This window comes from Gopherus flavomarginatus, chromosome 7 (assembly GCF_025201925.1).
Source record: "Gopherus flavomarginatus isolate rGopFla2 chromosome 7, rGopFla2.mat.asm, whole genome shotgun sequence".
Classification (NCBI taxonomy): Eukaryota; Metazoa; Chordata; order Testudines; family Testudinidae; genus Gopherus; species Gopherus flavomarginatus.
The window spans coordinates 61,906,078-61,933,461 of record NC_066623.1 but is presented as its reverse complement, the minus strand read 5'-3'; the positions used below and the strand labels follow the sequence as shown (position 1 = coordinate 61,933,461).

At 51.1% G+C, this 27,384-nt stretch overlaps 1 protein-coding gene across 2 annotated transcripts; it reads left to right on the top strand.

Annotated features, from left to right (window-relative positions):
• NCF2 (neutrophil cytosolic factor 2) lies at window positions 1-27,176 on the top strand. 2 transcript variants are annotated; one of them, XM_050963595.1, is made up of 15 exons: window positions 3-512; window positions 1,414-1,496; window positions 2,184-2,292; window positions 4,220-4,354; window positions 5,916-6,023; window positions 7,126-7,185; window positions 8,631-8,674; window positions 10,436-10,577; window positions 11,812-11,874; window positions 12,593-12,671; window positions 19,890-19,936; window positions 20,615-20,766; window positions 20,847-20,958; window positions 23,224-23,395; window positions 26,569-27,176. In XM_050963595.1, exons 1-15 carry the CDS (start codon window positions 339-341, stop codon window positions 26,664-26,666), a joined length of 1,578 nt encoding a protein of 525 aa, XP_050819552.1. In that variant the 5' UTR covers window positions 3-338; the 3' UTR covers window positions 26,667-27,176. The 2 variants fall into 2 exon arrangements, with proteins under 2 accessions (XP_050819553.1, XP_050819552.1); XM_050963596.1 differs by lacking the exon at window positions 5,916-6,023 and having other exon boundaries at window positions 1-512.
• Window positions 27,177-27,384: the final 208 nt, after the last annotated feature.

Here is a 27,384-nt window from a genome sequence, read left to right as displayed (position 1 = left end):
CCCACATGACTTCAGATGAAGATCCCTGGAAAGCAAAGTCTAAAGAAGTGAGGGGGCACCAGTGGGCGAGGATTTAGAGTGACACGTCAAGAATGTGTTAAGAAAAATAATTCACCTTGGCCAGCATCTGCTCTACTTCCCTATCACAGCAGGGCTGTGTCAGCAACTACCAGTGGGGACACTTCCTGATTGGTTTGCGACACTGCTGGCTCCAGGGCCAGAGGAAACACAGAAGTATAAGCAGGAGAAGTGCAGAGTGGCCGCGTGACTGTAAAGAGCAAAGAAGGGCTGAAGCAAGGGGAGGCCGTGTTTACTCCACTGCAGGCCGCTGCTACACCATGTCTCTGGCTGAGACCATCCGACTGTGGAACGAAGGAGTGTGTGCTACAGACCGCAAGGACTGGACAGCTGCGCTGGATGCTTTCACTTCAGTGCAGAACCCCCCTTCCAAACTCTGCTTTAACATCGGCTGCATCCACCTGATCCTGGGGAATCTGGCTGAGGCAGAGCAGGTGAGTCACTCCTGTTACTGGCCCCTTTTCACAGGCCAGTCTGACTGATGTACAGACAGGCTGACAGACCCGCTGAAACGTGGAGTGTAGACTGGCCGATAGGATGACTTGCAGACAAGCAGGTCCAACACCTGGCTTGATCTGTAGCCTGACATGCAGAAGGGCACAAATCCAAGGGGGTGGCTGGCAAACTGGCCAGACTGGGTGCAGTGCAGGGGAAGGAGGAGGGGAGGTTGACACCCCAATGTAGGCCATATGGAGCATTCCCCGAGTGGAGGGATAAAGCAATGGGTTAGAAAGACACAGGGAGACAACTACATTGCATCAGTTCGCCCAGTTCATTCCTTCTGCCCTACTGAAATTCAGCTAGTGCATGGTCCCAGCAAGATCCAGGCAGGAAATGGTTTTCCTGATTCAGAGCAGGGACTTGAACCTAGCTGTCCAGGTTCCCAGCGAGTGCCCTAAGCACCCGGCTATTGCCTATACTGGGGAGCTCTGGGGGGGTCCAGAAATTCTACCATGGACCTAAGAGGCCTTTCCTGACAATTTCCTGACCAGCTCTGGTCTCCATTTGGGGCATCAGAAACACTGGTCAGGAGAAATACAGCAGGCATGTAACAGAGGGACAGGCTGTGGGGAAGGAGGCAACCCCTCCCTTGTCTTGCTTCTCTCCATGTTTCCCTTTCTTATTCACCCCACATTTAGCCCCTTTCCTGGTGGCTCTGCCCTCATGCCTCACGCCAGCCCAGGGCAAGTGTCTCTCCACAGCAGGTTCCATTGCTCTGCATCGCTCTAGGACTCCTCCCTGATCTGTAGCCTCGCACTCAAGGGCCGGGTCTCTCTCTGCCGCTCTCCGCCAGTCTGTCTGTACCCCGTATGAACCACCTTCTGCTCTCCGCAGGCGTTTGCCAGGAGCATTGACCGTGACAAGCACTTAGCCGTGGCCTATTTCCAGCGTGGGACAGTGTTTTACAGGAGAGAGAAGTAAGTGCTGGGTGCACTCTCCAGAATTGAGGGGTTCATGCTGCTGCTAGGCAGAGCTATTTCCTGGTTTCCAACTGGCTGAGAACAGTCATTTGGCAAGTCAGTCCTGTTGTGATGCCAAAGGTGAGTAAATGGGGCTGGGGTACACCTCCCAAGGTAAACATTTTCTCTTGCTTAGAGACAGAGGACTAGTGGGTTGATAACAGGCATGAGATCCCAGGTGTCTTTAAAGACCCCCCCCCCAAAAGAAGTCAAAGACAATGGGGGAGACACAACTAAAACCTTCAGGGCGCAGCCTGTGTCTCACATTATGCAGCACCTAGTGCAATGACTATACTATTAACACCTATCATAGCTTTGAAAAAAATCTGGATGGAGATGAGAGGCGCAGACCTCAGCCTGCTAGGGCTGGCAAACTGTGATGGGCCAGGAGCAGGGGGAATGCACTCACGCCAAGAGATTCTGACATCTGAGACCCTTGAGGCAGCCATATCTCATGAGAATGACTCTAAACGGCCCCAGGACTCGAGTAATGGTAAAAGGCTATTAGTATTCTACAGGCTGGCAGGGGTCATCTTAGAGCAACTCAGGGCTAGAGCTGGACTCTGTGTGGCTTGAAGGATGGCAGGCAGCCAGACTAGCACAGAGCCCTGCCCTGATGGATTATCACCTTTCTTTGCTCGACAGCTACAAATTGGCCATTGAGGATTTTAAAGAGGTGTTGGCCCTGCTACGAGGGAACCTGCTGATAGACTACAAGATCCTGGGGCTGCCATTCAGGCTGTTTGCTTGTGAGGTGAGGCGCGTGCAGGAGCTGGGAGTGTTTGAGACAAGCGAGGGCAGCCGGGAAGCCCAGAGGAGGTGAAGGAATGGGGTTGCTAACCCAGTGCCACTCAGCCAGTGGGTGCAACAGAGAAGTGGGTCACCAGGGGGGACAGAGTCAGCCAGGAGCGGCGCCAGGGTTTTTGGCACCCTAGGCGCAAGGCTGGCTCTAGCCATTTCGCCACCCCAAGCTGGTCCCGTGGCTCGGGTGGACCTGCCGCAGGCATGCCTGCGGAGGCTCCATCGGAGCCGCGGGACCAGCGGACCCTCCGCAGGCACGCCTGCAGGAGGTCCACCGGAGCAGCCTGCCGCCCTCCCGAATCCTGGTGCCCTAGGCGACCGCCTAGGTCGCCTAAAGGGAAGCCCCGGCCCTGCAGTCAGCACAGCGGCTGATAAAGCAGCAAAATCCCAGAGCTGGTATGACCCCTAGCACGTGCACCTGTTTCACAAGCCCCACCTCACCCAGCAACACCAATTCCACCCCTATGATGAAACTCCCACAATCCTTTGTGCATGATAATGATGGTTCCCTAAGTTAAAAAAAGACTGAGATCACCTCATGATAACCAGTGAGGGCTGGCTTAGGGCCAAACTCCCTCCCAGGGACTCAGCTCTTGAGTGAGAAGCTGAGGATCTGTCTGCAGCCTGGGCTCTTCTCTGGCAGTCAGTCAGGGAGGAGCCTCACTGCTACCACCACCATGGGGGGAGATCGGGGCAGCACTGCTTTCCCTAAGACATCATCCTCTCTATCCTGATTATTAGGGCCCTACCAAGTTCATGGCTGTGAAAAATGCATCATGGACTGTGAAATCTGATCTCCCTCATGAAATCTGACTATTGTAGGGAAGACCGGCGCTGAGAGAGTTGGGCAGCTGGAGAGTGGCGGCTGCTGGCTGAAAGCCCAGCTCTGAAGGCAGAACTGCCGCCAGCAGCAGCGTAGAAGTGAGGGTCGCATGGGATGGTGTTGCCTCCTTTACTTCTGTGCTGCTGCTGGCAGTGGGGCTGCCTTCACAGCTGGGCGCCTGACCAACAGCTTCCCTCCAGCCTCTCAGCTCTGAAGGCAGCAGCACAGAAGTAGGGGTGGCAATACTGTGACCCCCCACAATAGCCTTCTGACCACCCCACTCCCCATGGCTTGGTTTTGGGTTGGGACCCCCCCACGGTTACAATACCATGAAATTTCAGATTTAAATATCTGAAACTGTGAAATTTATGATTTTTAAAATCTTGTGACTGTGAAATTGACCAAAATGGACTGTGAATTTGGTAGGGCCCTACTGATTATCCTCAGGCAATTAGGCAGCAGAGAGACACTGCCCCTGGAGGAAAGGGGCGTCTTCCCTAGACTCCCTTGAGGATTCAAATTCCATGAGGATTCGAAGCAGGAGTTTGCAGCTGGGCAGGTTCTGCCTCACAGAGCTGGACAAAGCCAGGATTTGGCTTGCAGAGCGTAGGGACGTAGAGGGTTGATTACTGAAGGCTGTTCACTAGGACCGGTAACTTTAGAGATGTAAAACTAGCTTCTCTTTGTATCCAAATCTCCCTGAAAAGGGAGATGAGTTGGCCCTGGTGAGGGCAAGTCATATGGCCCTTGGGAAAGTGCATGAGCATTGTTAGGAAGGTTACAAGCAGGAAGCAGAATCGTTACAAAGGGAAGCAAGTCCTCTCCGTCCCCCTCAAACACACACATCACCTCATTGCCTTCAGAGAAGCTTTCTGGATCCTCCTCTGGGATACAAAGACAAGCAAACCCCTCAGCAGCGTCCTCAGGCAGCTGGTGCCGTATGCAGTAATGTGGGCCATCGCGGGTCTGCCTTCTCCCCTCTGGCATAGGCCACTGCTCTGCAGTGGGAGTGGGTGAGTGGAGATTGCCCATTCTCTGCTCCCTGTCGACCTTGCAGGTGTTGTATAACATAGCCCTGCTGTATGCCAAGCTGGAGGACTGGAGAAAAGCTGAAGAGCATCTGACGCTGGCGATAAGCATGAAGACTGAGCCCCGGCACAACAAGATTGACAGGGCGATGGAAGCCATCTTGGTAAAGAATAACACTAGGGATTGCTCAGTGGGTCTTTTCCTATCTAGGCTCACACTGAAAAGCTAGGGACCCATAGGGATGAGAGAAGCTCTGAATTCCAGGAAGGTGAGAAACTGTCCTTGATCAGAGACTTTACAAGAGCAACAGAAAAAGCTGAGAAATGTGTGTTTCAGGGTAGATGATGGGATTTGCAGGCGAGTGAGGCTTGTGAGGGGACGATTGGACTAAGTGGGCTTTTTTTGTGGGGAGTGGGGTTTGAAGCAAGGGAGTGTTTGGGCTGAATGGGGTTTGTTCGGAAGGACTGAGTCATGGGGTGGTTGGATTGAGTAGGGTTGCGGGGAGGGGGCAGTTGGATCGAGTGGGGATTGTGGTGAAGGAGTGGCTGGATTGAGTGGGGGTTGTGGGCAAGGGGTGGTTGGATTGAGTGGGGTTGTGGGCTGGAGGACAGTTGGATTGAGTGGGGGTTGTGCGGAGGGGGTGGCTGGGTTGAGTGGGGGCTGTGGGGAGAGAGTGGTTGGATTGAGCGGGGATTGTGGGGAGAGGGCGGCGGGATTGAGTGAGGTTATGGGCTGGGGGACAGTTGGACTGAGTGGGGTTGTGGGCAGGGGGACAGTTGGATTGAGCGGGGATTGTGGGGAGAAGGTGGCTGGATTGAGTGTGGTTATGGGCTGGGGGACAGTTGGACTGAGTGGGGTTGTGGGCAGGGGGTGACTGGATTGAATGGGGTTGTGGGCAGGGGGTGGCTGGATTGAGTGGGGTTGTGGGCTGGGGGACAGTTGGATTGAGTGGGGATTGTGGGGAGGAGGTGGCTGGATTGAGTGTGGTTATGGGCTGGTGGATAGTTGGATTGAGTGGGGTTGTGGGCAGGGGGTGACTGGATTAAATGGGGTTGTGGGCAGGGGATGGCTGGATTGAATGGGGTTGTGGGCTGGGGGACAGTTGGATTGAGTGGGGATTGTGGGGAGGAGGTGGCTGGATTGAGTGTGGTTATGGGCTGGGGGACAGTTGGATTGAGTGGGGTTGTGGGCAGGGGGTGACTGGATTGAATGGGGTTGTGGGGAGGGGGTGGCTGGATTGAGTGGGGGTTGTGGGCAGGGGGTGGTTGGATTGAGTGGGGTTGTGGGCTGGGGGACAGTTGGATTGAGCGGGGATTGTGGGGAGGAGGTGGCTGGATTGAGTGTGGTTATGGGCTGGGGGACAGTTGGATTGAGTGGGGTTGTGGGCAGGGGGTGACTGGATTGAATGGGATTGTGGGGAGGAGGTGGCTGGATTGAGTGCATTTATGGGCTGGGGGACAGTTGGATTGAGTGGAGGTTGTGCGGAGGGGGTGGCTGGGTTGAGTGGGGGCTGTGGGGAGGGAGTGGTTGGATTGAGCGGGGATTGTGGGGAGAGGGCGGCTGGATTGAGTGAGGTTGAGGGAGCTGGGGTTGACACAAAGGGGCAATTGGGTAGAGTTTACATGGAGAGAGTTAAACAGAAAGACAGAAGACAGGCAATGCTGGAGCAAGCTGTGTTCTTCCCACGTATCCCTGAAAGGCACTGTGATTTCTGTGTGCTGCAGAAGCATAGACTCTTTGAGCCGGTGGTGATTCCTCTGGGGAAGCTGTTTAGGCCAAATGAAAAGCAAGTGGCTCAGCTGGAGAAGAAGGATTACCTGGGAAAAGCTACGGTAGGAAATTCATCCAAGGGGGAGGAATGAACATGCTGTTTTCTCAAGTCAGGCTGTGGGTCAGAGGAGCCAATTTGCTGGCCTTTCCCTTGGGATCACCACTTATTTATTATTGGCTGAGTCTTGGCAGCACAGAGGAGAACAGGGAATTGGGACGTCCCTGCCCTGAGGGACTCAGCCACTTGTAGGGGGAGGGAAATCAGTAGAAATCCATTTTAAAATTTGGAAGCTGCATGAGTAAAAACAAGAAAATGGGCCTGTGTGACACCATGTTTTCAGGCCCCCTTCAGTGTGTGAGAGTCAAACAGCGCAGCACTGACCTACTGCGTGAGAACTGGGAAGCGAATGGCCAATTCCCTTGCCACTGCCTGAGTCAGAAAATAAACCAGCAGCAGCTCCAATGCTCCTGGGGCTGTCAGTAATGCACGTAAAGGCGTCTGGTTTCCAAGGCCAGGATTTTCAAAATAGCCAAAGGGAGTTAAATACCAAAATCACACTGAAAGGGAGCTGGGAACCTAGCTCTCTCCAGCTGCTTTGAGAAGCTCAGGCTACAAATATAGCTGAATTTTAAGCCAACAGTGTCTCTTTCAGTGCTCCAGGGGCAAGGCTCAGAGCTCACTGCCGGGAGAGGGCAGGCTCAGGTGCCCTGTAGCGCAGTGAAAAGTGTTTAGCCCGAAGATACGGCTGCTCTTGAACTGGGGCTGGGTGTTAGAACCACTAGGGAACAGCCTGTTTGTCAGAGGGTGGAGCTAGATGGCAGGAGAGAGATCACTTGATCATTGCCTGTTAGGTTCACTCCCTCTGGGGCACCTGCATTGGCCACTGTCGGTAGACAGGATACTGGGCTAGATGGACCATTGGTCTGACCCGGTACAGCCGTTCTTATGTTCTAACAGCAGCCCCTATGGCGGTTGGGTCAGGAATACCTGGGAATTGGAGCAGTTAGCAGGGATTTTCCAAAGCCGGAGAGTCAGGGCCATGGGAAGGTTAGATTACAGTGAGTAGCAAGCAAAAGCGTGGGAGCAAAGAAGCAGGAGAGGGAGTGGGAGCTGAGGAAAGCCAGGAAGAACCAAGTAATGACCTTTCCCCTCTCTGTCTGCAGGTCGTGGCGTCTGTCGTCGACAAGGATAGTTTTTCAGGGTTTGCTCCGCTTCAGCCGCAGGTGAGGCAGCATTGGGTGCGTCGTAACATGCTTAGCACAATACAGCAAGTGCTGCCAATGAGAGAACGTGTGCACATGTCTGCACTGTAATCACAGATGACACAGCAGCTAGATTTGACCTCGTTAGCTCAAACAGCAGCAGCAGTGAAGGCACAGGCGACAGCCTGGGCTAGCTGCTCCAGCCCATACCCAGCATCCTGGGTGGCACTATCTAACCCATGCTGCTGTGGCTTCACTTCCATTGTGATGCAAGCTAACTAGATCAGTGCTAGTTTGGTTATGTCCACACATGCGGCAGTCACACCTGATTGTAGCATCCACACACCCTGTGCGTGTAGTTGATTTTCAACAACTTGCAGGAAATCCAACAAGACCTGGCTGGTTCAGCTGTTATTTTCCCTCCTTCTCTTTCCCTCCTGTCAGCCTCAGTTTCCTGACAAACACACCTCCCCACTGGGCCTTCAGCTGTCATTTGCTGCTTCTGAGGCCATTCCACCTGTTCAGACTCTTGAGCCACCAGAAGGCTTTCATTAAAGTTCCTTGAAAGATTATCAAGGAAGTGAGGTAACCACAGGGCCAGCAGGTGTATGTTCTCTTGTGAACTGAAACAGCTTCATTGCAGGAATAAGTGGGCCGTTTCCACTTTGGTAAGAGGCTGAGAGCGTGTTTCCCTACCGTTCAGTAGTATCACCATGTTTAATGTAGCAAGCTCTTGGAAGAGGTGGCAAAATTAGCTAAGGATCCAAAATGATTTGAATTAAGACTAGAGGAGATAGTGTAGTGGTGCAGAAGGGCCTAGCAAAGCAAAGCACCACGATGACAGCTGAAATTCATGAGCAGGCGAGTGCATGGTGCTGCATTTTGGAACAAACAATGAAGTGGCTGAATGGGCTCTGGCTTAAATTGTGGTCTCTAGGGTCGGTCTAAGCTGCAGTTAGACGCCCATGGCTGGCCCATGCCAGCTGCCTTGGGCTCACGGGGCTTGGGCTAAGGGGCTGCTTAATTGCAGCGTAGATGTTTGGGCTCAGCTGGAGCAGGGCACTAGAACCATGCAAGGTGAGAGGGTCCCAGAGCTCAGGCTGCAACCTGAGCATCTACACTGCAATTAAACAGCCCCTTAGCCCTGGCCAGCTGGCACAGGCCAGCCGCAGGTGTCTAATTGCAGTGTAGACAGACCCTTAGGGGAATAAGCCAAAGTGACATTATGAACATCTTCCGAGTTGGCTGCCCAAAGCACAGCAATGGTCCTGGGGGCAAATAAAGGGTTGGGCTGCACTGAGAAGGGAACAGAGATTGTACCACTGCCAGTATTAAACTGCTGGTCTAGAGCAGGAGAAAGGAAACATCCTGAGAAGGGCAAGAGATGTGTTAGGAGCCTGGAGGGATTCCTTTTGCAGAGAGATGAAACCAGCAGGATTGTTTAGGTTCTGTTTGTTTGTTTACAGACGTGTGGCCCCCCACCCAGACCAAAGACACCAGAAATCCTCCGGTGAGTTAAACAAAGTCGGGAGGTTGGGGGAGGCATCAGTGTATGCAAGGTGCTGCATAAGGCTCAGATGACTGGTCCTATAGAAAAGCAGAATAGTAGTAATGTGTGTAGCACCTGTCCCAGTACAGAGCTCTGTGCAGTTACAGCTCCCAGACTAGCCACCTCACATGCACACTCGCACTATATTGGATACTGGATTTCCTCCAGTTCTGGTGCTGGCCGCATTCAGAACTATGCCACCCCTAACAGGAGTCGGTAACTTACAGCTGTAGTGCCAGATAGGTTCAGCTCCCTATCTACTGCCTCGTGTGCTCTGGGGATGCAGTCTGAGTGAGCGATGGAAGGAGTGAGGAGACTGCGTGTGGGGGGAGGATGAGAGATGGCATCAGACACTAACCTCATTGCAACAGCACAAACACCATGTTTCTGTTTGTCCAACCTAGCAACTTCCATTCTAATTTAGTGGCAATCATGTGCAGTTCTGCATTCAGAGGGACTCAACCTATGATTCCCTGAAGTGCCATGGAAAACCACATGCTCTTTACCAGAGCGCTGCGGCTAGGGTGACCAGACAGCAAGTGTGAAAAATCAGGACAGGGGGTGGGGGGCAATAGGAGCCTATATAAGAAAAAGATCCAGAAATTGGGACTGTCCCTGTAAAATCAGGACATCTGGTCACCCTAGCTGTGGCCAGCTGCTCTTTACTCTTTATAGCTGAGCTCCCCCAGCCGCTTTACGTACCAATCGTGCTGAAGCAGCAGAGGGGTTTCCTGTTCTCCTAACCTGAGCTATCCCCAGGCAGCGTGAAGGCACGCTGCAGAAGAGCACAGGACACTGACAGGCCCTCAGGGTCTCCAGGAGTCCTACCGCATGTTTTGCTCTGATACTAGAGAGGCGGATTGCTCTTCCGTGGCCATTTCCCAGCCCAGCCTCCCTCATCTCTCCTTAGCCACAGTGTTTGTACTCTCACCTTGAGAAAACACCGCTGCTCCCTCTAGTGAAAGGCCACACATTGAAAACTGCCATAGATAAAAGGCTAAGTGACAAGGGGCTTAAGCAGGGAAACAGGAGCCTGGCTGTATTCAGAGAAAAGGCTTGTGGGGTGGCCATATTTATTCCTTCACCGGCTCCAGTTCCCAGGCACTCTCTCTACAAATCAAACACTCAGTTTCATTACTGCCCTCAGACAGCCCCTGGGCTCCCAGAGTTAAGGATTCCTGCTGCCTCTTACATCAGCGCCTGGAGGACACTGTGCAGTCAGCTCTTAGTTTGCTTATGGGAGGCAATACAGGGCATTAAACCGGGAGCCAGAAGTCCTGGGCTCTCTTCCCAGCCCTACTACTGACCTCCTGAGTCACCTTTGGCTAGTCACTTTGCCACTCTGTGCCTTAGTTTCCCCATCTATATAATGGAGCCAGATAATGATACTTATTACTTACCTGCTTTGTAAAGTGCTTGGAGGTTTCTGGATGAAGGGTGCTTTGTACATATGGGGATGATGTACTTGGTGCTTTGATACCATGGTGAGGGGTTTATCGGGCCAAAATTCAGCTGTCTGTTCTCCCACTGCTGGTCTAATGGGGTAAAATGAGCAGATAGGGTGAGGGAGGACGATGTCCTTCTGACAGTGATTGCAACAGTCTCAGCCCCTAGAAACAGAGGGAGGAGGGGAGAGGCCCAGGAGAACAAAAGATCCAAGACAAAGCTAAGGAAGGCAGCAGCATTCTTCCCAGCTGATCCAGCCATTGTGTCCCCATCTAGGGCCCTGGAAGGGGAGCCTCACCGTGTGCTGTTCGAGTTCACGCCCGAGACCGCAGATGAGCTGCAGGTCCTGCCGGGAAACATTGTCTTTGTCCTGAGGAAGGGGAAGGACAACTGGGCCACTGTTATGTTCAACGGGAAGGTACTTAGAGCCCATTCCACACGTGGGCTTTGCCAGGCCAGTGCTGGCTGGCACTTGCTAAGGGCCTGCTCCTGCTCCATTGAAGGCAATGCCAAAGCCCCCACTGACCCCTATGGGGATTGCCAGGCCCCAGTTGCTGGGTGGGGTTTGCTCGGTTGCTTTGTATGTCATTGCTTTTCTGCTGGGGCCTGGGGCCTGACCCATGTGCTTTAGGGTCCTCGTTGCAGCCTGCAAAGTGCTGCAAACACAGACGCGTTTCTAGGCTTGGTAGGATCCTTCCCTGCTACAGGTCCCTGGGGGAGCTGTTTCCTGGCATCCTCTAATGCCATCAGCCAGCATCTGAGCACGGATTGCCTTGCTCCCCTGCCCCAGCCCCACCTCAGGCTGGACCCTGCAGGGCATTTCCACCCACCTTCTCACTGTGAGATCCACAGCTTGTGCCTTGCATCCCAGCTAGCTGCTCCCTCGGCCCTGCATTTCTACAGCGCACCCCATGCACTTTAACAGTACCCATCACGCCACCCCGGGAGGTCCCTGTTTTACAGGTGGGGAAGCGGAAGCCACAAAAGGACTTGCCCATGATGAAGCAGCAAGTGAGTGGCAGAGCCAGGAAGGGGATGCCAGGCTCTCAGCTCCAAGGCCTGACCACATTTCCTTCCTGTACAGCTGGTCTCATTCAGCACCTCCTCCCATCTGTTGTTAAATGACCTTCAAAAGGCCATCCAAGCAAGCCCCGCCTTGGCCTCAGATGCATCCCTCACCCCGAAGTGCAAGAGCCCTGAGGTTGCACCTGCAGCCAGATCCCTCACATGAAAGCAAAGTCTCGGGCACTAGCTCCAAGCTGTGTCAGCCCACACTAGCTCCATGACACAGAAGTGCGAGCTGTCTGAGAAAGGCCACTAAGAGCAGCTTGGTTGCTATCTGATCAGATACCGTGCGGTTGGAGGGAAGGGGGGGAATGCTTCCTGTTCTTACATCCTCCTCCTGGAACAGTAGGTTCAGCTTTGGGCTGCTCAGACACCTCTCTGAACTGGAAGAGACCACAAGAAACAAATCTAAACTCTGCAGCAGCTGCCCTTCCAGGCTACAGGTGTAGAGGAGACCCCCAGACTGCTGGGCATGGTTGAGTTGCTCCTTCCCAGCCTGTGGTTCTACCCATATGTTAATACGTAACGCTGTCGCAGTCTCCTCCTAACCACTCCTGCTTTTGTCTGTGTGTCTCCCCTCCCCACAGAAAGGGATTGTCCCCTATAACTACCTTGAGGCCGTGGAGCTGCAGAACCAGCCGCAAGTCCGGGTAAGCCAGGCTGGTGCACTAGCAGCCCCTTTGGAATAGATGTTTCCTAGCAGAGTAGTGTCTCACACCAGGAGAATGATACTGCAGCTCACCAGAGCCTATAGCGCTGTCACTGTTACTGTATGCAGGGGCACCTGCCTGCAACACCCGCCCAGTGCCCATCACCCACCGCCTCATGCTCTCCAGACCTGCATGCTCACTAGGGCTGCATGAATTGCTCCTAGAGCACCCAGGACTTCCCCAAATCAGGATGACCAAGGCACCCCCACCTTCATGAATGTCCATATACCTCGGAAGATGCGGATCCCATGTTCCATAGTGTGGTAGCCAGGGATTGCCTGTGCTGCTGGGAGACTGAGTTTTTCATCACCCCACTCTCTCCGGCAGGACCTGAATGGATTGAGTGATGTAGAGGCTCTGCCAGGCAGTTCCCTCCATACGCACACTGCCCCCTGCAGGGTACCACCCAGCACTGCAGCACTATCACACAGTGGGGAGCTGAGCTAGGGCTACCCAAACCACTCCTCCAGGATGCCTGTGGCCAGTGAGTCCCAGCAGGGATGTGATGCACAGATCCTATCACCCCAGAGCCCAATGCAGCAGCTTTGCCCAGTGACTAACAGGGAATCTCACACACAGGACAGCAGGACCCCAGCTCCCCAGTGCTGCCCCCGGCCGATAGTAGCACTAACTATAGTCTCACACACATCCTTCACAGGAGGAATCGCCTGCTGAGTTGGACATCCCTGCCCCACCCAGTTCCACCGCTCCGGAAAAGCCCAGGTCTCCAGCACCAGGTCAGTGACCGTCGCACCCAGGGATCACTGAGACAGCCATAGCTGGTGGGAACAAGCACTCGGTGTTAAGTTTCACCCTATCTGATGGTGTGCCCCCTCTTTCCTGCAGCCCCCAGCACACCCCTGCTCTGCTGTACCTGCACTGGGGGAATTCGTCCGAGCCAGCTGCAGCTCTTGTGTGGCCCTTGTGTGCTGTTGGGGCAGTCGAGAGAGGCCGGAGCAAGGGACACAGTCATTTGTAGTGTTATATGGCATAGCACTGGTGATGGACTAGAAAAACAGAGGGTTGGATGGTCACAAACCTTCAGGTCACTTAGAAGCACTTTGAAAGTGTGCTCCTAAATCACGTGGGCACTTAAGAACCTCCCACCCTAAATCCTGTCTCACTGGCGGGGAACAGTACAAACCTCCCCACCCTAAATCCTCTCTCACTGGTGGGGAACAGTACAAAGCCAGGGCCCAAATCTGGCACAGCATCTGGGTACAAGCAGGGCGCGTTCGGGAGGAAGATGCTCGTGGTTTGCAGGCTGCCCACTGTGGATACTCACTGCCTTTGAGGGGTTAGTTGGGACTGTTGGACCCAGTCTTGCTGCTTTAACTTTAAATGTGGGCTTCTCTCCCAGGGCTCTGAAACCTGCTCAGGCTTTCAGAGAGTCCCACTGCTTGTTCAGTGCAGCTGGGACAGGGGGCACGAGGGCTGTGTTTGAAAAGCTGCTTGAACCTTCAATTCCATCTCATATGGACAGTCAGGCTAATTTTACTCCCTCAGAAGAAAAGATCCTCAGTGTGCCTGGCTAAGGGCTATCTGGACTGCGGTGAATGCTGCACTCCCAGTGTGCGCACACTCAGACACCGTTACTGAGAACAATCCGTGATGTGGTAGTGCCGAGCGGTGCTTACTGAGATCAGGGGTCCATTGTGCAAGGTGCTGCACAGATAGTCCCAAACTCCCTACTTATCATTTCAATAGACAAGTCAGACAAAGGAGTTGCTGTTGTCCCCACCCTGCAGAGCAGGAACTGAGGCACAGAGTAAATTAAGCATCTCGTCCAAGCTTGCAGAGCTGAGAACTAAACCCACTTCACTCACCTCCCAGTGCAGGGAAATCAGCACAAGACCATCCCATAGCAGGCTGCTGCCTGCCTTTCCTGGGGCTGTCTGAGACTGTATTCTCTGTCACTGAATGCTGTGCCGTTTAAGACCTGGGTTTGCAGCAGCAGCGGCTGACATCACTGCAAGCTGCTGGAGTCCCCAGTTCCACACTATTCTCCAGCATTTGCCTGATAGGAGAAGGAGGGGGTTCCACTTGCTGAATGAAGGTGTGAAACTGTTCCATTCAACAAGCCCAAAGATAGTGTCCTCTGACCCCAGAGTGGAAAGCAGCTGTGTGCTGCAAGGCGTCAGCTGCTGGCAGCCCTGTTGGACCTGGACCAGAAGCCCTCAGATGTGCTAAGACACAGTGGTTAACACTTTTTAAAGCTGGCCAGGCTGGTGGAGGATGAGGCTGAGGGGAGAAGAGGATGAGTGAGCGTGTTCATTCCAAACCCTTTGAACCATCTTGTGGGGAGCATTGTGTCTGAATGACCAGATCTGAGACATTGTTGGCACCCTAGAAGCTCCTGATCTGGGGTTCTAATGTTAGAATGGCTTTTCTATTAGATCAGCGGTTCTCAAACTGTGGGTCAGGACCCATTTTAATGGGGGTGCCAGGGGTGGTGTTAGACATGCTGCTGGGGCCCAGGGCTGAAGTTGAAGCCCAAGCCCCACTGCGTCCAGAGCTGAAGCCAAAGCCTGAGGGCTTCAGCCCTGGGTGGCAGGCTCAGGCTGCAGGTCCTCCCCACCTGTGGTGGCAGGGCTCGGGCGGGCTTTGGTCCCCCTTCTAGAGTCATGTAGTAATTTTGTTTTCAGAAGGGGGTTGTGATGCAATGAAGTTTGAGAACCCATGTATTAGACAGCAAAAATCCACCTACCATCTTTAGCCTCATTCGATGCAATTTTGGATGGCTGCCTGCAGTTGGATGATCAGGCTCAAATGTAAATGTGTTGATACATGCAAACTAATGCCCACTGGAAAACATTATCCCAATTATACATAAACAATTATGGCGTCTAATTAGCTGTTACCACTCAAGATGGAGATGTTGGAGTCATTGTGGATAGTTCTCTGAAACCACCACTCAATGTGCAGCAGCAGGCAAAAAAGCAACCAGAATGTTGGGAATCATTAAGAAGGGGACAGATAATAAGAGAAAATATCATAGTGCCTCTATATAAATCCATGGTATGCCCAGACCTTGAATACCGAGTGCAGTTGTGGTCACCCCATCTCAAAAAAGATATATTGGAATTGGAAAAGGTTGAGAAAAAGGCAACAAAAATGATTAGGGGCATAGAACAGCTTCCATATAAGGAGAGACTAATAAGACTGGGACTTTTCAGCTTGAAAAGAGATGGCTAAGGGAGGATATGATAGAGATTTATAAAGTCATGATGGGTGTGGAGAAAGTAAATAAGGAAGTGTTATTTACTCCTTCTCGTAACACAAGAACTAGGGGGGTCACCAAATGAAATGAATAGGCAGCAGGTTTAAAACAAACAAAAGGAAGTATTTCAACGCACAACCCATGGAACTCCTTGCCAGAGGATGTGGTGAAGGACAAAACTATAACAGGGTTCAAAAAAGAGCTTGATAAATTCATGGAGGATGGGTCCATCAATGGCTTTTAGCCAGGATGGGAAGAGATGGTATCCCTAGCCTCTGTTGCCAGAAGCTGGGAATGGGCAACAGGGGTTGGATCACTTGATGATCACCTGTTCTGTTCATTCCCTCTGAAGCACCTGGCATTGGCCACTGTCAGAAGACAGGATACTGGGTTAGATGGACCTTTGGTCTGATACAGTATGGATGGTCTTATGTTCAGTGGACTCTGCAGAGGGACTTTTTACATTGACTCACGGTCTTAGCCGAGGTCTTCAGTCAGGGCCAGCTTTAGGCCGATTCAGCCGATTCCCGGGAATCGGGCCCCGCACCTAAGAGGGCCCCGCACCTTTAAAATTTTTTTACTTATGCTGGCTGAGGTCTGCTCCGGGGTCTTCCATGGCCCCGCTCCCCTGACCAGAGCGCCGCTGGGAGCGCGGCTGCCCCACAGTCCCACTCTCCCAGCTGGAGCCCCAGCCAGAGCGCGGCAAGCCGCCCTGCAGCCCCGCGGCCCCGGCTGGAGTCCCTGCCGGAGCACGGCAAGCTGCCCTGCGGTCCCGGCTGGAGCCCCTGCCGGAGCACGGCAAGCTGCCCTGCAGTCCCGGCTGGAGCCCCAGCCGTAGCGCGGCAAGCCCCGCAGCCCCACTCTCCCGGCTGGAGCTCCCAGGCCCTTTAAATAGCCCCCAAAGCCCTGGGATAGCGGGGGGGTCCGGGGCTATTTAAAGGGTTGGGGCTCCAGCTGCCTCTGCCACCCCATCCTTTAAATAGCCACCGGAGCCCTGCCGCCCCCATGTATTCTCCTGGGCTCCCGTGGCTATTTAAAAGGTCCGGGGCAGGGTAGAAGCAGGGGAGCCCCGGGCCCTTTAAATAACCCGCAGAGCCCTGGGATAGCGGGAGGCTTGGGGGTTATTTAAAGGGCCGGGGCTCCAGCTGCCTCTGCTGCACTCCCTGCCCTGCCCTGCCCGCACCAGCCCTGCCCCCTCGCCTGCAGCCAGCCCCTGCCAAACCCCCTGCCCTGTCTCCAGCCACCCCCTGCCACACACCCCTGTGACCCTGCCCAAAGCCAGCCAGCCCCCCACACAGCCCTGCCTGCACCCAGCCCCAAACCGTCTGCCCTGTCTCCAGCCAACCCCGCTGCACTCCCCTGCCTGAAGCCAGCCAGTTCCGCACTCCTCTGTCTCTAGCCCTCCCAACCCCTGCTGCATTCCCCTGTGGCCCTGCCTGAAGCCAGCCCACCCCACACCCCCTGTCTCCAGCCAGCCCTGCACCCCTTGCCCTGCCTGCAGCTAGACCCTACCTCCAGTCAGCCCCTGCCCTGCCTCCAACCAGCCCCATGTCCACTGCTGCCCTACAGTTCCCAGGGCAGTAACCCTGCACACCTGCTTCAATGAGGGGGGCAGGGGGCAGCAGGGACCCACACATGTGCACACCCGCAGGGAGTGGCAGGGTCCCACACGTGAAATGGCAGTCATTAATAAGCAATCAACAGTATATATGATGCAATGTACATAATATATAATTGTATTATTTATATAGTTATGGAAAGTAAATAAATGGAAGAAATGAAAGGCTTTTTTTTTTTTTTTTTTTTTTACATTTTTTTTTTTAAGTCATCCCTGCCAGGGCCCCGCCGAAAATGTTCGAATTGGGCCCTGCACTTCCTAAAGCCGGCCCTGTCTTCAGGGAACATGAAGATGTGTTCTCCACTCAAAGTGCAGTGGCTGCCAAAAAAGCTAACAGTGTTAGGAACCATTAGGAAAGGAATAGATAATAGGACAGAACATAAAATAATGCCCCTATATAAATCCATAGTATGCCCACACCTTGAATATCATGTGGAGTTCTGGTCACCCTATCTCAAAAAAATGTTAGAATTGGAAAAGGTACAAAGAAGGGCAACAAAAACAATTAGGGGTATGGAACAGCTTCCATATGAGGAGAGATTAAAGATGACTAGGACTATCATCTGAGAAAAGAGATGACTGAGAGGGTATATGATTGAGGTCTATAAAATCATGTGGAGAAAATGAACAGGGAAGTGTTATTTATCCCTTCATATAACACAAGAACTAGGGTCACTCAATGAAATTAACAGGCAGCAGGTTTACAACAAACATAAGGAAGTAGCACATCTCACAACACACAGTCAACCTGTGGAACTCTTTGCCCAGGAATGTTGTGAAATCCAAGAGTATAACAGGGTTCAAAAAAGAATTAGCTAAGTTCATTGAAGTTAGGTCCATCAATGGCTATTAGCCAAGATGATCAGGGAAGCAACCCCATCCTCTGGATGTCCTTAAACCTCTGACTGGCAGAAGCTGGGAGTGGACAACAGGGGATGGATCACTTGATAATGGCCTGTTTTGTTAATTCCTTCTGAAGCATTCGGCACTGGCCACTGGCAGAAGACAGGACACCAGGCTAGATGGACCATTGGTCTGACTGAATATGGCCAGTTTTATGTTCTAAATCTTTTAACCCTATTCAGATATTGAGCATAATTTTAATTTCCCCTGCCTTTTGAAGAAGCTGCAACTCCTGAAGTGGCATAACCCCAGGGACTAAAAAGCTTAACATGAGCAGGAAACACCTAAGCTTACTTCTAAGCTAAGTGGTCATTAGCCACTGCCTGCAGGAGCCTGGCTATTGACAGCCAACCGTCTATAAAGCATTGACAATGAACAGTCACCAATCCCCTTGTCTGAGCTGGATCATGGACAGTGCTGTGCGGGTGAATGAAGCGTTGCATGGCTCCACAACAGGCAGAACCAAGGAGCAGCAGGGTAGGCAGAGGCTCTGGAACGAGGCTTCCATCCTGAGCAGGAGAACCACCTCTACCATGTCACTCCTTGCCCTCTGCTCAGACTGTCAGCAGAGGGGCCACTTTGCACTGGATTGGATGGTGGCTAGTGGCAGGTGGAAACAGCTGCATCTGAACTTGCTTTAGAGCCAGACACAGCTGTCTGTGAACATAATCAGGTGTTGGACAGGGACATGACACTGGCAGTTGGCTGGCCTGTTTGGAACAGAGCAATCGCTTTCAAAGGCCACAGGCCAAACAAAACGACTTTCAGCAAGGAGGGAACTAAAGAACTGGATGAAAGTTTTCATTTAGAAAAAGAAAAAAGAAAAAGACCAAGAATGGCACTTTTTCCGAATAAGAGTTAGTTTGAGCATTTACCAGTTTTTCCAACAATTTGTTAAATTTTTCATAAAAACCTAAAAATGTCTGCAGTTTAAAAATTCCCAGAAAAAAATACTTCCTTTTCCAATCATCTGTACTTCAGAGACACTAGCAGACTAACATTCAGCAATGCTAGCAGAGCTGATAGCCACACCAATTAGCCCTCTGTGGGTCAGAAGGCTCAGGGAACCTTCACATCCAGCAGGCTCTATAGCCCAGCAAAATCCTTAAAACTGAGCACAAATCGCACTGTGGGACCATATTGAATACCCTGGTGCACTGGCTGTTCTTTAATGCCTTCCAGTGTCAAAAGCATTAACAAACCCGGGGGCAAATCCTCAGCTGGTATAAACTGTCATAGTTGCATTGACTTCAATTGCACCAGCTGAGGATCTGCTCCCATGAGTTTAACCTTACCCCTGTGCGTTAAGAGTTATCTGCAGTGTATAGAGAAGGAAACAGATGCACAGAGAGATCAGTTGCAAAAGTGTTGAGCACCTGGAGTTATAGGAACTCCTCAGTGACTTGCCCTTGGTCACACAACAAGGCAGGGGCAGAGTTGGGAACAGAAGCCAGGAGGTTTGACTCCCAGTCCACACGTTAACAGATCTTCACAGATCCGAAACCCTGAGCTGAGAATGTAAGTGGTATGAGAGACAAGAGCTGCATACGTTTGTACATCATGATCATTAGTTTATCAGTCTAAACATGGGGAGTCTAACTTCCCTTCCGTTCTAAAAATCCAGACCTCTGCCACTTGCACTAACTTGGCTACCATTAGTGCTGGAACTTAGTGTCTTGTCAAGCCCCCAGCCTCCCAGAGAAACCATTATAAACTGAACCCTGAGCAAGTCTGACACATTTCATCCACTGTTACAGTGTGAACCAACCTCCTCTTCTAGGTGCACGTCCAGTGGTTAAGGAGCTCACTCAGCCACACGAATAGCCACACAGTGCAGATTATGTTACGTTACCCAGCAATTTGTGCTTTTATGTTTAAAAAAAATACTGTCTTTATGCCCTATGGTTGCAAAAAACTAATCTTTAAAATGTGAAATCAAGTGTAGATGATGCAGTGTTATTGGCCTGAGTCATAGAAATTTGGGTTGCTTCCATTCATCTCAATGAGGTGCTAATGGCAAAACCCAATGACACTTTAATGATTTCACTCATTTTAGCAGCAACAAGCTAATGTGCTTATCTGTCATTGTTTGATGTAATGCGAGATGTGGGGTGAGGGGTCTGCCACGAATCTGAGTGTATATTTGCATGGAGAGTGACAATAGTTATCTGCTTAGAGTCCATTCACTTACTTTTTCCTCTGCTCTCCATTCAGCTCACGGTCCTGGTACTTCTGGAAAACAGCAGCAAGAAGCTGCAAAGGTAATGAATGTCCCTGTGTGTTTGTGGAGAGGAACCCCTGAAGGGTGAATACTTACTGTCCATATACACAAGCATTTATTGTACCGTGGGGTGAATGTTTGCGCTTTTGAGCTTGTCACTTTCTAGACTGCTAGCCTCTCTGAAAAGTAATAGCCAGGCTGAGGGTCAGCTGGACAGCAGGATCTAAGATTGTCAGTGCATCCAAGCACATCCTTTGACTTTTTACTGTGCTGGTAAGTTAATGATTGGGGTAGCTTTTGGAGAGGTATCATCTGTCCTCTCCCTGCACAGCCTGGGCAATGCAAGTGTCTTTTAAACCATCTCCACTAGCGTGCCCTGACTGGTCAGAGTGAATTGCTTTCAGAGTGGTCGAGTGTGGCTTGGCTTCCCTCCTAGAATTGCCACCATGTTTGCCAATAAGCCTTAGCTGTGATAATGACTTTTGTGACATAGACACTTACCTGCTGGAAAAGCTATTAAGACTCCCAGCTGGCAGATTGCTGGTGACCTGGGTCAGAATGGAACCAGTGGCTTAGAGATGAAAGGTTTCCGTTTCCATGCCAGCCCCGATTTATGCAGGCCTCACTCTTCGTCTTTTAACGAGTCAACCACTTGTATTTATACAATAAGGCTTCTGTGGTGCAGATTGCAATGTTCAATCCCACTTTTCCCCTGCAGGATGTAGGATCAGCTACCTCAAGCCCATATGTTCTCAAGGTGCATTACAAGTATACAGTAGCAATACCAGTCCGGCTTGGAATCACCTACAGCGAACTCCTGGACATGGTGTGCAAGAAACTGGAGCTCTCACCAGAGCATACAAAACTGAGGTGAGCTATTGCCTTGTCTCAGCATCATCCTCATCTTCAGAGAGCTTCCGGTCTCATGCTAATTTTCCCCTGTGGCACAGGTACCGGCCTGCAGAGAGCGAGCAGCTGGTAACTCTGAGCGAGGACAGCATGAAGACAGCATGGAGTCACGCTAAGGACTATTACCTGACACTGTGGTGCGACGTCACAGAGGTCAGTTACCCTGGGTTCTAATGCTCGCTGACTGTGGACAGCTCTTCTGGCATCAGCATTCCTAGCTTATCAGCAGCAGGGATTCCTGCTGGCTGAATCTGGGAGAGAAATACGCTATTTGAGAATCTGGATATTTGAAAGTAATTCAGTCTGAGGGACAGTAAGAGAGAGAATGTGGTAAATCCAGAGCTGAGGGCCAAACTCAAAAGTGCTATGTAAAGTGGTGTAAAACTCCCCATGGCCCTCAAACATGCAGCCTGGGCGTGGGGGTCATGATGCAATGAAATTTGAGAACCTGCATGTTTGAGGGAGCACCCTTTGGTGTAACTTACACCCCGGGACCCAGAAGGTGTCTGCTAAAGTAGATGCAGTCTGGTACATTCCTGCCTCCTGGCCAGTTACCCTGGCATGGACCCTCTTGGAATCGGTGGTGTGAGTGTGTGGAGGTGGAGAGGGAGCCTGTGTGCATGACAGGGCATTACGTAAGTGAGAGTCCACTTAAATCAGAATAACTCTGGGCCAGGGTAACGTGCACTGGGGAAGGGAGTTGGAAGTTGTATCAGCTCATGCTCCCCTCTAAATTTGGGCCCAATTTATTCAGATTTGGGCTCCTGTATGATAAGCCCATGCCATCCCTCCCCAGCTACCAGGAACTGGAAGGCAGGGACAGAGGTGCATCTCGAAGAAGCCAGACCCTCAAAATGAGTGATCAGCCCCTTTCTCCACTGTACCTACCCTGCAATTCCCATCTTTCACAGGCTGGAAACACCCCACCCCAGGCCACTGCTGTGCCTAGGTCCCAAATGCAAAGGGGACCAGCACACTTGGCACAGCACAGGCCATCTCTCAAGGACTAGACAGCCCATTAGGCGGGAAGAGGTTGTGTGAAAGTCTAAGAACAAAAAGCTTGCTGGGATGAGCCTGCAAGGTATGCTGGGGGCCAAGTGGCAGCTCCCTGGAACAAGCCCCCCAGCAATCCCACTCCCAGCAGTGGCTATGTGCAGAGACTGGTTTGAATTTTTATTTTTTTAAAGACAGCACCTCCAGAGAATGCCAGAGCCCTTGTAGGAGGCTCTACCTTTAAACTTCTCTGGTGGTGGAGGTCCTTCCGAGCCCTCTTCCACTTGCCTCCCCAAGAACTCAGTTCCACTCCAGATTTCACCCTATCCCTAGGATGGTGGAGCAGGTGCCTGTGCCGAGGAAGGTGAGCAGCAAGACCCAAGCAAGAGAACTTCATTCTCCTTTGGTTTTGCACAGTCCTTTCTTTGACCTTGTGTACAACCCCAGTCCTCTAGCGAAATGAGTCAAGCTACTGAGGTACCCAGCCCTGTATGCCCTGCAGCTGTTGGTGACCTAGGTAACCAAACACAAAGGCAGGCACAACCTAGCTCTGAATAGGAGTGCAAGGGTGGAGAGAAGCCTGGCTTTGAATCCAGGTATCTCAGTAGTGATCAAAATGTCCTGCAAAGGACAGCCTGGCCTCCTGCTGCGCTCAGCCAGTTGCAGGAACAGCTCTGAGAGGCATTTTACCCGAGCGCACACACTGCAGAGCGTCAGAGAGGGACAGAAGCAAGGCCCATTCGTGTTTCCCCATAAGCCATTCCTGTCGCATCAGTGCAGCCTTGCGGAGGCGGGGGGCAGACGACACTTCAGGGGCTTTGGCAATAGCTGCTTTCCCCAGGGAGGCTGGGTGGGTTTGACCCCTACGCATGAGTGGATTCCCTGGTGGGCCAGCTGTTGATTTCTTGCTCCTGTCTTGGAGACAAACTCAGCCCCCTCGACGTAGCTGTACCAGGCGAGGATCGGTGAGTGCAGGCCATGCCCACCACTTCACTGGCTGTTTGAGTCCTGGGCTGATCTCACGGCAGGAGCCAGGCTTCAGGCTACAAGTGAACCTAGGAGAAGGGCCCAAGTCCTACTCCTAGTGTCTTGCACTTCTGTGATGCCTTTCACACAAGGGCCTCAGCATGTTTTACAAAGCATTAGAATGCACACTATTCCCCTCCCCCCGCCTTTGGGCCAAAGCGCCCCCCGTAGGTACAGTAGATAACGAAGATATAGGATAATTACATTGCCCAAGAACTACCAAATGGGTCTGTCTGGATAGAGGAAGACGTACACAGTTCATCTGACACACAAGTAAACTTACAGTGTAAGAGCATTGCTAGCTCCTCCTGTGAAATTCAGTCAGTAGCTTTTCTTACATAGACATGCACGTTAAAGGAAACACCAAGCGGCATCTCAACAGGCTGTTTCCTGTATTAGGGAGACAAAGATTTACCCAGAAGAGAAGATGGCCAAGCTGAGGAGGGTACCCAGAAGACACCACCACAACAGCTGGAAGCAAATCACGTGGTAGCTCGATACAGTTATGAAGCCATCCAGCCTGAGGACCTGGAGTTCCAGGCAGGAGATGTGATACTTGTTTTATCCAAAGGTAGGTTTATGCTGCTGGTTGGAGCACTGGCCCGATTGCAGAGGTGCTGAGCACCTTCAGCAGCTCCCATTGAGTTCAGTGGGTGCCCTGGATATCCAGCTCCTCCAAAAAACCATGACAAAAAAATCCTTGCAAGTTAATTTAGCCAGCTCTTATCTAGCAGTAGCTCTTCAGCAAGTCACCTTTCTGATGAGTGCAGATGAGTCAGTTGAGAACATCTCCGGCTGCTTCCCCAGTCTGTTGGGTCTCACCCTGCATTTTGTGCTTTGTCGGATCAGCCACATATTGAGTCAAGTAGGCGAGACCAGTAGGACTCTCCTATTTCCAGCTGCTTCTGAACCCTTGGCCGAGGCACAGGCTTCTCTACCTTCCCACCTGCAGAGAGTAATCCTTTTGCTGCAAAAGCCAGCATTGTGTGTGACACTTTACCATCGCTGGTGTTTGTAGTAATACAAGCTTGCTGAAAGAAGCTTGGTTAGAGGCTGTTGGGTATGGTCTTAGGGCTGTGGGGATAATGCTCAAATCCTGAAGGTTGAAAGTGTGGAAGAGGAAAAGAAAGATGCCTTCCTTCCTTCCCCCCCTCCAAGAGATGGGCATTTTTAATCTGAAACCTGCAAGATGAGTCCCTGGTTCCCTTTACTCTAGAGATCCCCCATTTAGGCCTTGCCTATACAGAGAAAAATATTGCACCAGTAACTACATCAATTTGTTTACACTGTTGCAAATTTTCTTACCATCCACAAGGCCTGAGGATCAAACCTGCTAAGGCAGGGGTAGGCAACCTGTGGCATGCGAGCTGATTTTCAGTAGCACTCACACTGCCTGGGTCCTGGCCACCGATCCGGGGGGGCTCTGCATTTCAAATGAAGCTTCTTAAACATTTTAAAAGCCTTATTTACTTTACATACAACAATGGTTTAGTTATATATTATAGACTTATAGAAAGAGACGTTACAATTTATTACTGGCACACAAAACCTTAAATTAGAGTGACTAAATGAAGAGTCGGCACACCACTTCTGAAAGGCTGCTGACCCCTGTGCTAAGGTAAGGGCAGCTTCTGTCCCATGGGCTGCACAGGAAGTGAGCAGGATTTTCAGCCAATTGACTAACCCAACGAAGCAGCAGGCTAAGGAGGGTTTAGCTTCCATGTGTAGACCCTTTCTAGTTCTCTCTAGTCCAGCTTTAGCTTTAGTCCAGTCATCCCCAGCAGAAGTTCAGCCCACACACCGATCCTCCAGTTCTACCCTCATTTCCAGGTTTAACAGTATTGGATGTTACCAGACCTCCCTTTCCAATCCACCTCAGAGCAGCCCTGTCCCACACCCATTAAATACAGCCACATTGATTTTTGCCCTTTTCTTTTTTAAGCACACTACACGTCCAAGCTCAGCCGACTTCAGTCAGCCTCGAGTTCTATCCCGCTTGAGATATGCTAGTTTGTTAATCACTTCCTCAACATGTTTTCTTTTTTGATAGAGAGGAAAAACCAGGGTGGCCATTTCAGCCCCTGCTATCACCCTGCACCTTTGGAACAAAGCCATTCAATTATTTCCCCAGGCCCTCTTCTAATCAGTTTCCTTTTTCGCTGCACTGTTCTCTGACAGTGATTGGTTTCGGGTAGAATTTTGTATGAACCTTTGATCCTTCCCAATACCAGTCCACGGTGTTTCCAGGACAGTTCAAGCTTTATGGGGTGTGAGGATGTGCAGTGGGCCTTGCTGGCAGCGATACTTTGGCCTTGACTGTTTCAATCTGTGCACGAGGCACAGCAGGGAGGACAAGGCTGGTATGCTCCAGTGCAGTTATGAACAGACTACAACAGGCACAGATGATAAGAACTAGGCTCAGCCCTTCGCCCTGAATTGATGTGCCCACTCCCTTGCCTCAAGTGCTCAGGTTGGAAGAGGGGCGGATTTGGCAGAGAACGAGCCTGGCAGGAGAGATGGGTTTTAGTGAACCCCTCAGTATGCGAGGCCTATAGCTATATGCGGCCTTTAGATCTGATGCCTGGTCTAAGGCAGGAATAATTTGGTGGCTGTACAGAGGCTCTGTCATTAATGAAGGGTCTTGTCTTCCTACACTCCCTCCTTGTCCCACTCAGGTTTTTTGCCTTGTTTTTATATGCCCAAATGGCACCGGCATTGCACAGGATCAAGCCCTCTAATGCCCTGATCCTGCTGCTTCTCTTCACTGAGCTAAGAGCCCTTGCCTGGAAAAGCTGGCTCTTCCTTCCATTCGTTTTTTGGAAATTCAAATACTCCATTCATTGCACCATTGCCCCAGCTACTGTTCTCATCGTGACACTTGCTGGTTTTCGTTCATCTCTATTGCTCGGGCTTGTACTCTCTGATGTGACCAGTGACAGCTTGCAGCTCTAAGGGTGCCAGGCTCTGCTCACACCATATTTGGCTTTGTCCCTTAAGTTTGTTCCATCGTCTTTTATACAGGGTCACCATCCCCCCAGAACTCAGTCTGTAGGAACTTAGGGCAGTTTGGTGCCTAAATTGCAGTGAAAGTTTGGCACTTAGCAGGCTTTTGTGCCTTTGAAAAGCTTCCCCTTATTGTCCTTTGTGCCTCGGCCTGGTATTGGCTGCACCTTTACACTGAAGATCAGTTTTTTTCTCAGAAAGGGAGAGTGTCAGAGACTTCACTATTGCTATTGATTTTATCTGGAAGACATTCAGGGTTTCATACTAGTGCCCATCACCACAGTATCCAAGAAAATACTTCTGCTTCCACCTACTTCCATCATCTCCTTTCCACATTTCCAGTCAGTCCTCAGGTCCCAGGAATTAATTTTTTTACTTTAAAAAAATATATATAAAAGCAAGATTGCTCTCTCTTATCTGCCTAAGGCCTTACTGCTCTATTTACTCCTTCTATAAGCTTGTTTCTCGTGGTTTCAGAAATACCTGCAGTCTCTCTCAGTTCTGCAGCTTATTCTTTGTTGCTACCTCCGACTTGCGCCTTTGCAGCTCTCCATCCTGTCTGTCCACTGGCTCCCTCAGTTCCTTCTTCTTTAGCAACGTCTTTGACTTTCAGCATATCTATTTACCCATTTGAGGAGCTTAACGGTGCTCTTAGGCACTGTTCGGTTCTTGGGGTGTGATGTTGTTTATAAACTTATCCACAGCAAAAAAAAGCATCTCCCTGTAATTTTTATCTTCTAGTGAATGAAGAGTGGTTGGAAGGCCAGTGCAAGGGGAAGGTGGGTATTTTCCCCCGAGCTTTTGTTCAAAAAAGTGATGTCGAAAACCCTGAAATCTAATTCCACAGAAGCCTGAGGACGCCAGGACATGCAACAGTAGTGTTTAAGATGTCTCCTCTCGTTAACCACTGTATACAGAAATGTGACCCTCATGTGTAAGAAAAGCCTTACTTTTGTTTCACCTTTTGGTTTGCCCCAGCTCTTATTTAAACATGTCCCAGTTAGCACCTTGTTTATGAACCATCTCCCAGCACGGAGACTAGCCACTCAGACCTGCCTGAACTCTTGTGCTCTTAGACCACTTGAGAAGCAGCAGCTCTCCCCACATCTATTCTGCCTCTGGCAAGAATCAGGAAACCACTTCTCAAAGAGAGCACTACTCTTCTATTTATGGCACTGCCAGCAAGAATGGAACAGGAGCTGGCGGTCAGGTGCGAAGGATCCGGACAGGTTAATCCTGCCACATCATTAGTCACCTGTCAGCATCCATAACTCTACCACTCCCGTTCCTCCTTCCAAAATTACTGTCTTTTTTCTGCTCCATCATTCAATAAAATGGTTCTTCTTTCAGTGCTTCACCTTCACTGACCAGCAGCTGGGATTTCTCAAAACCCTTAGGAAGGCACCTTTTCTCATATCAGAGCTACTATCCCTTCTGGTAGCACTGGAGCTATGGATAAAGTTACCGTCAAGTCTCTGCACTGACATTTACACTATTGGGTGTCCTACACTTTTTATGAGACAATTTCCCATTCTAAGTACTAACATGTGTGTTCTG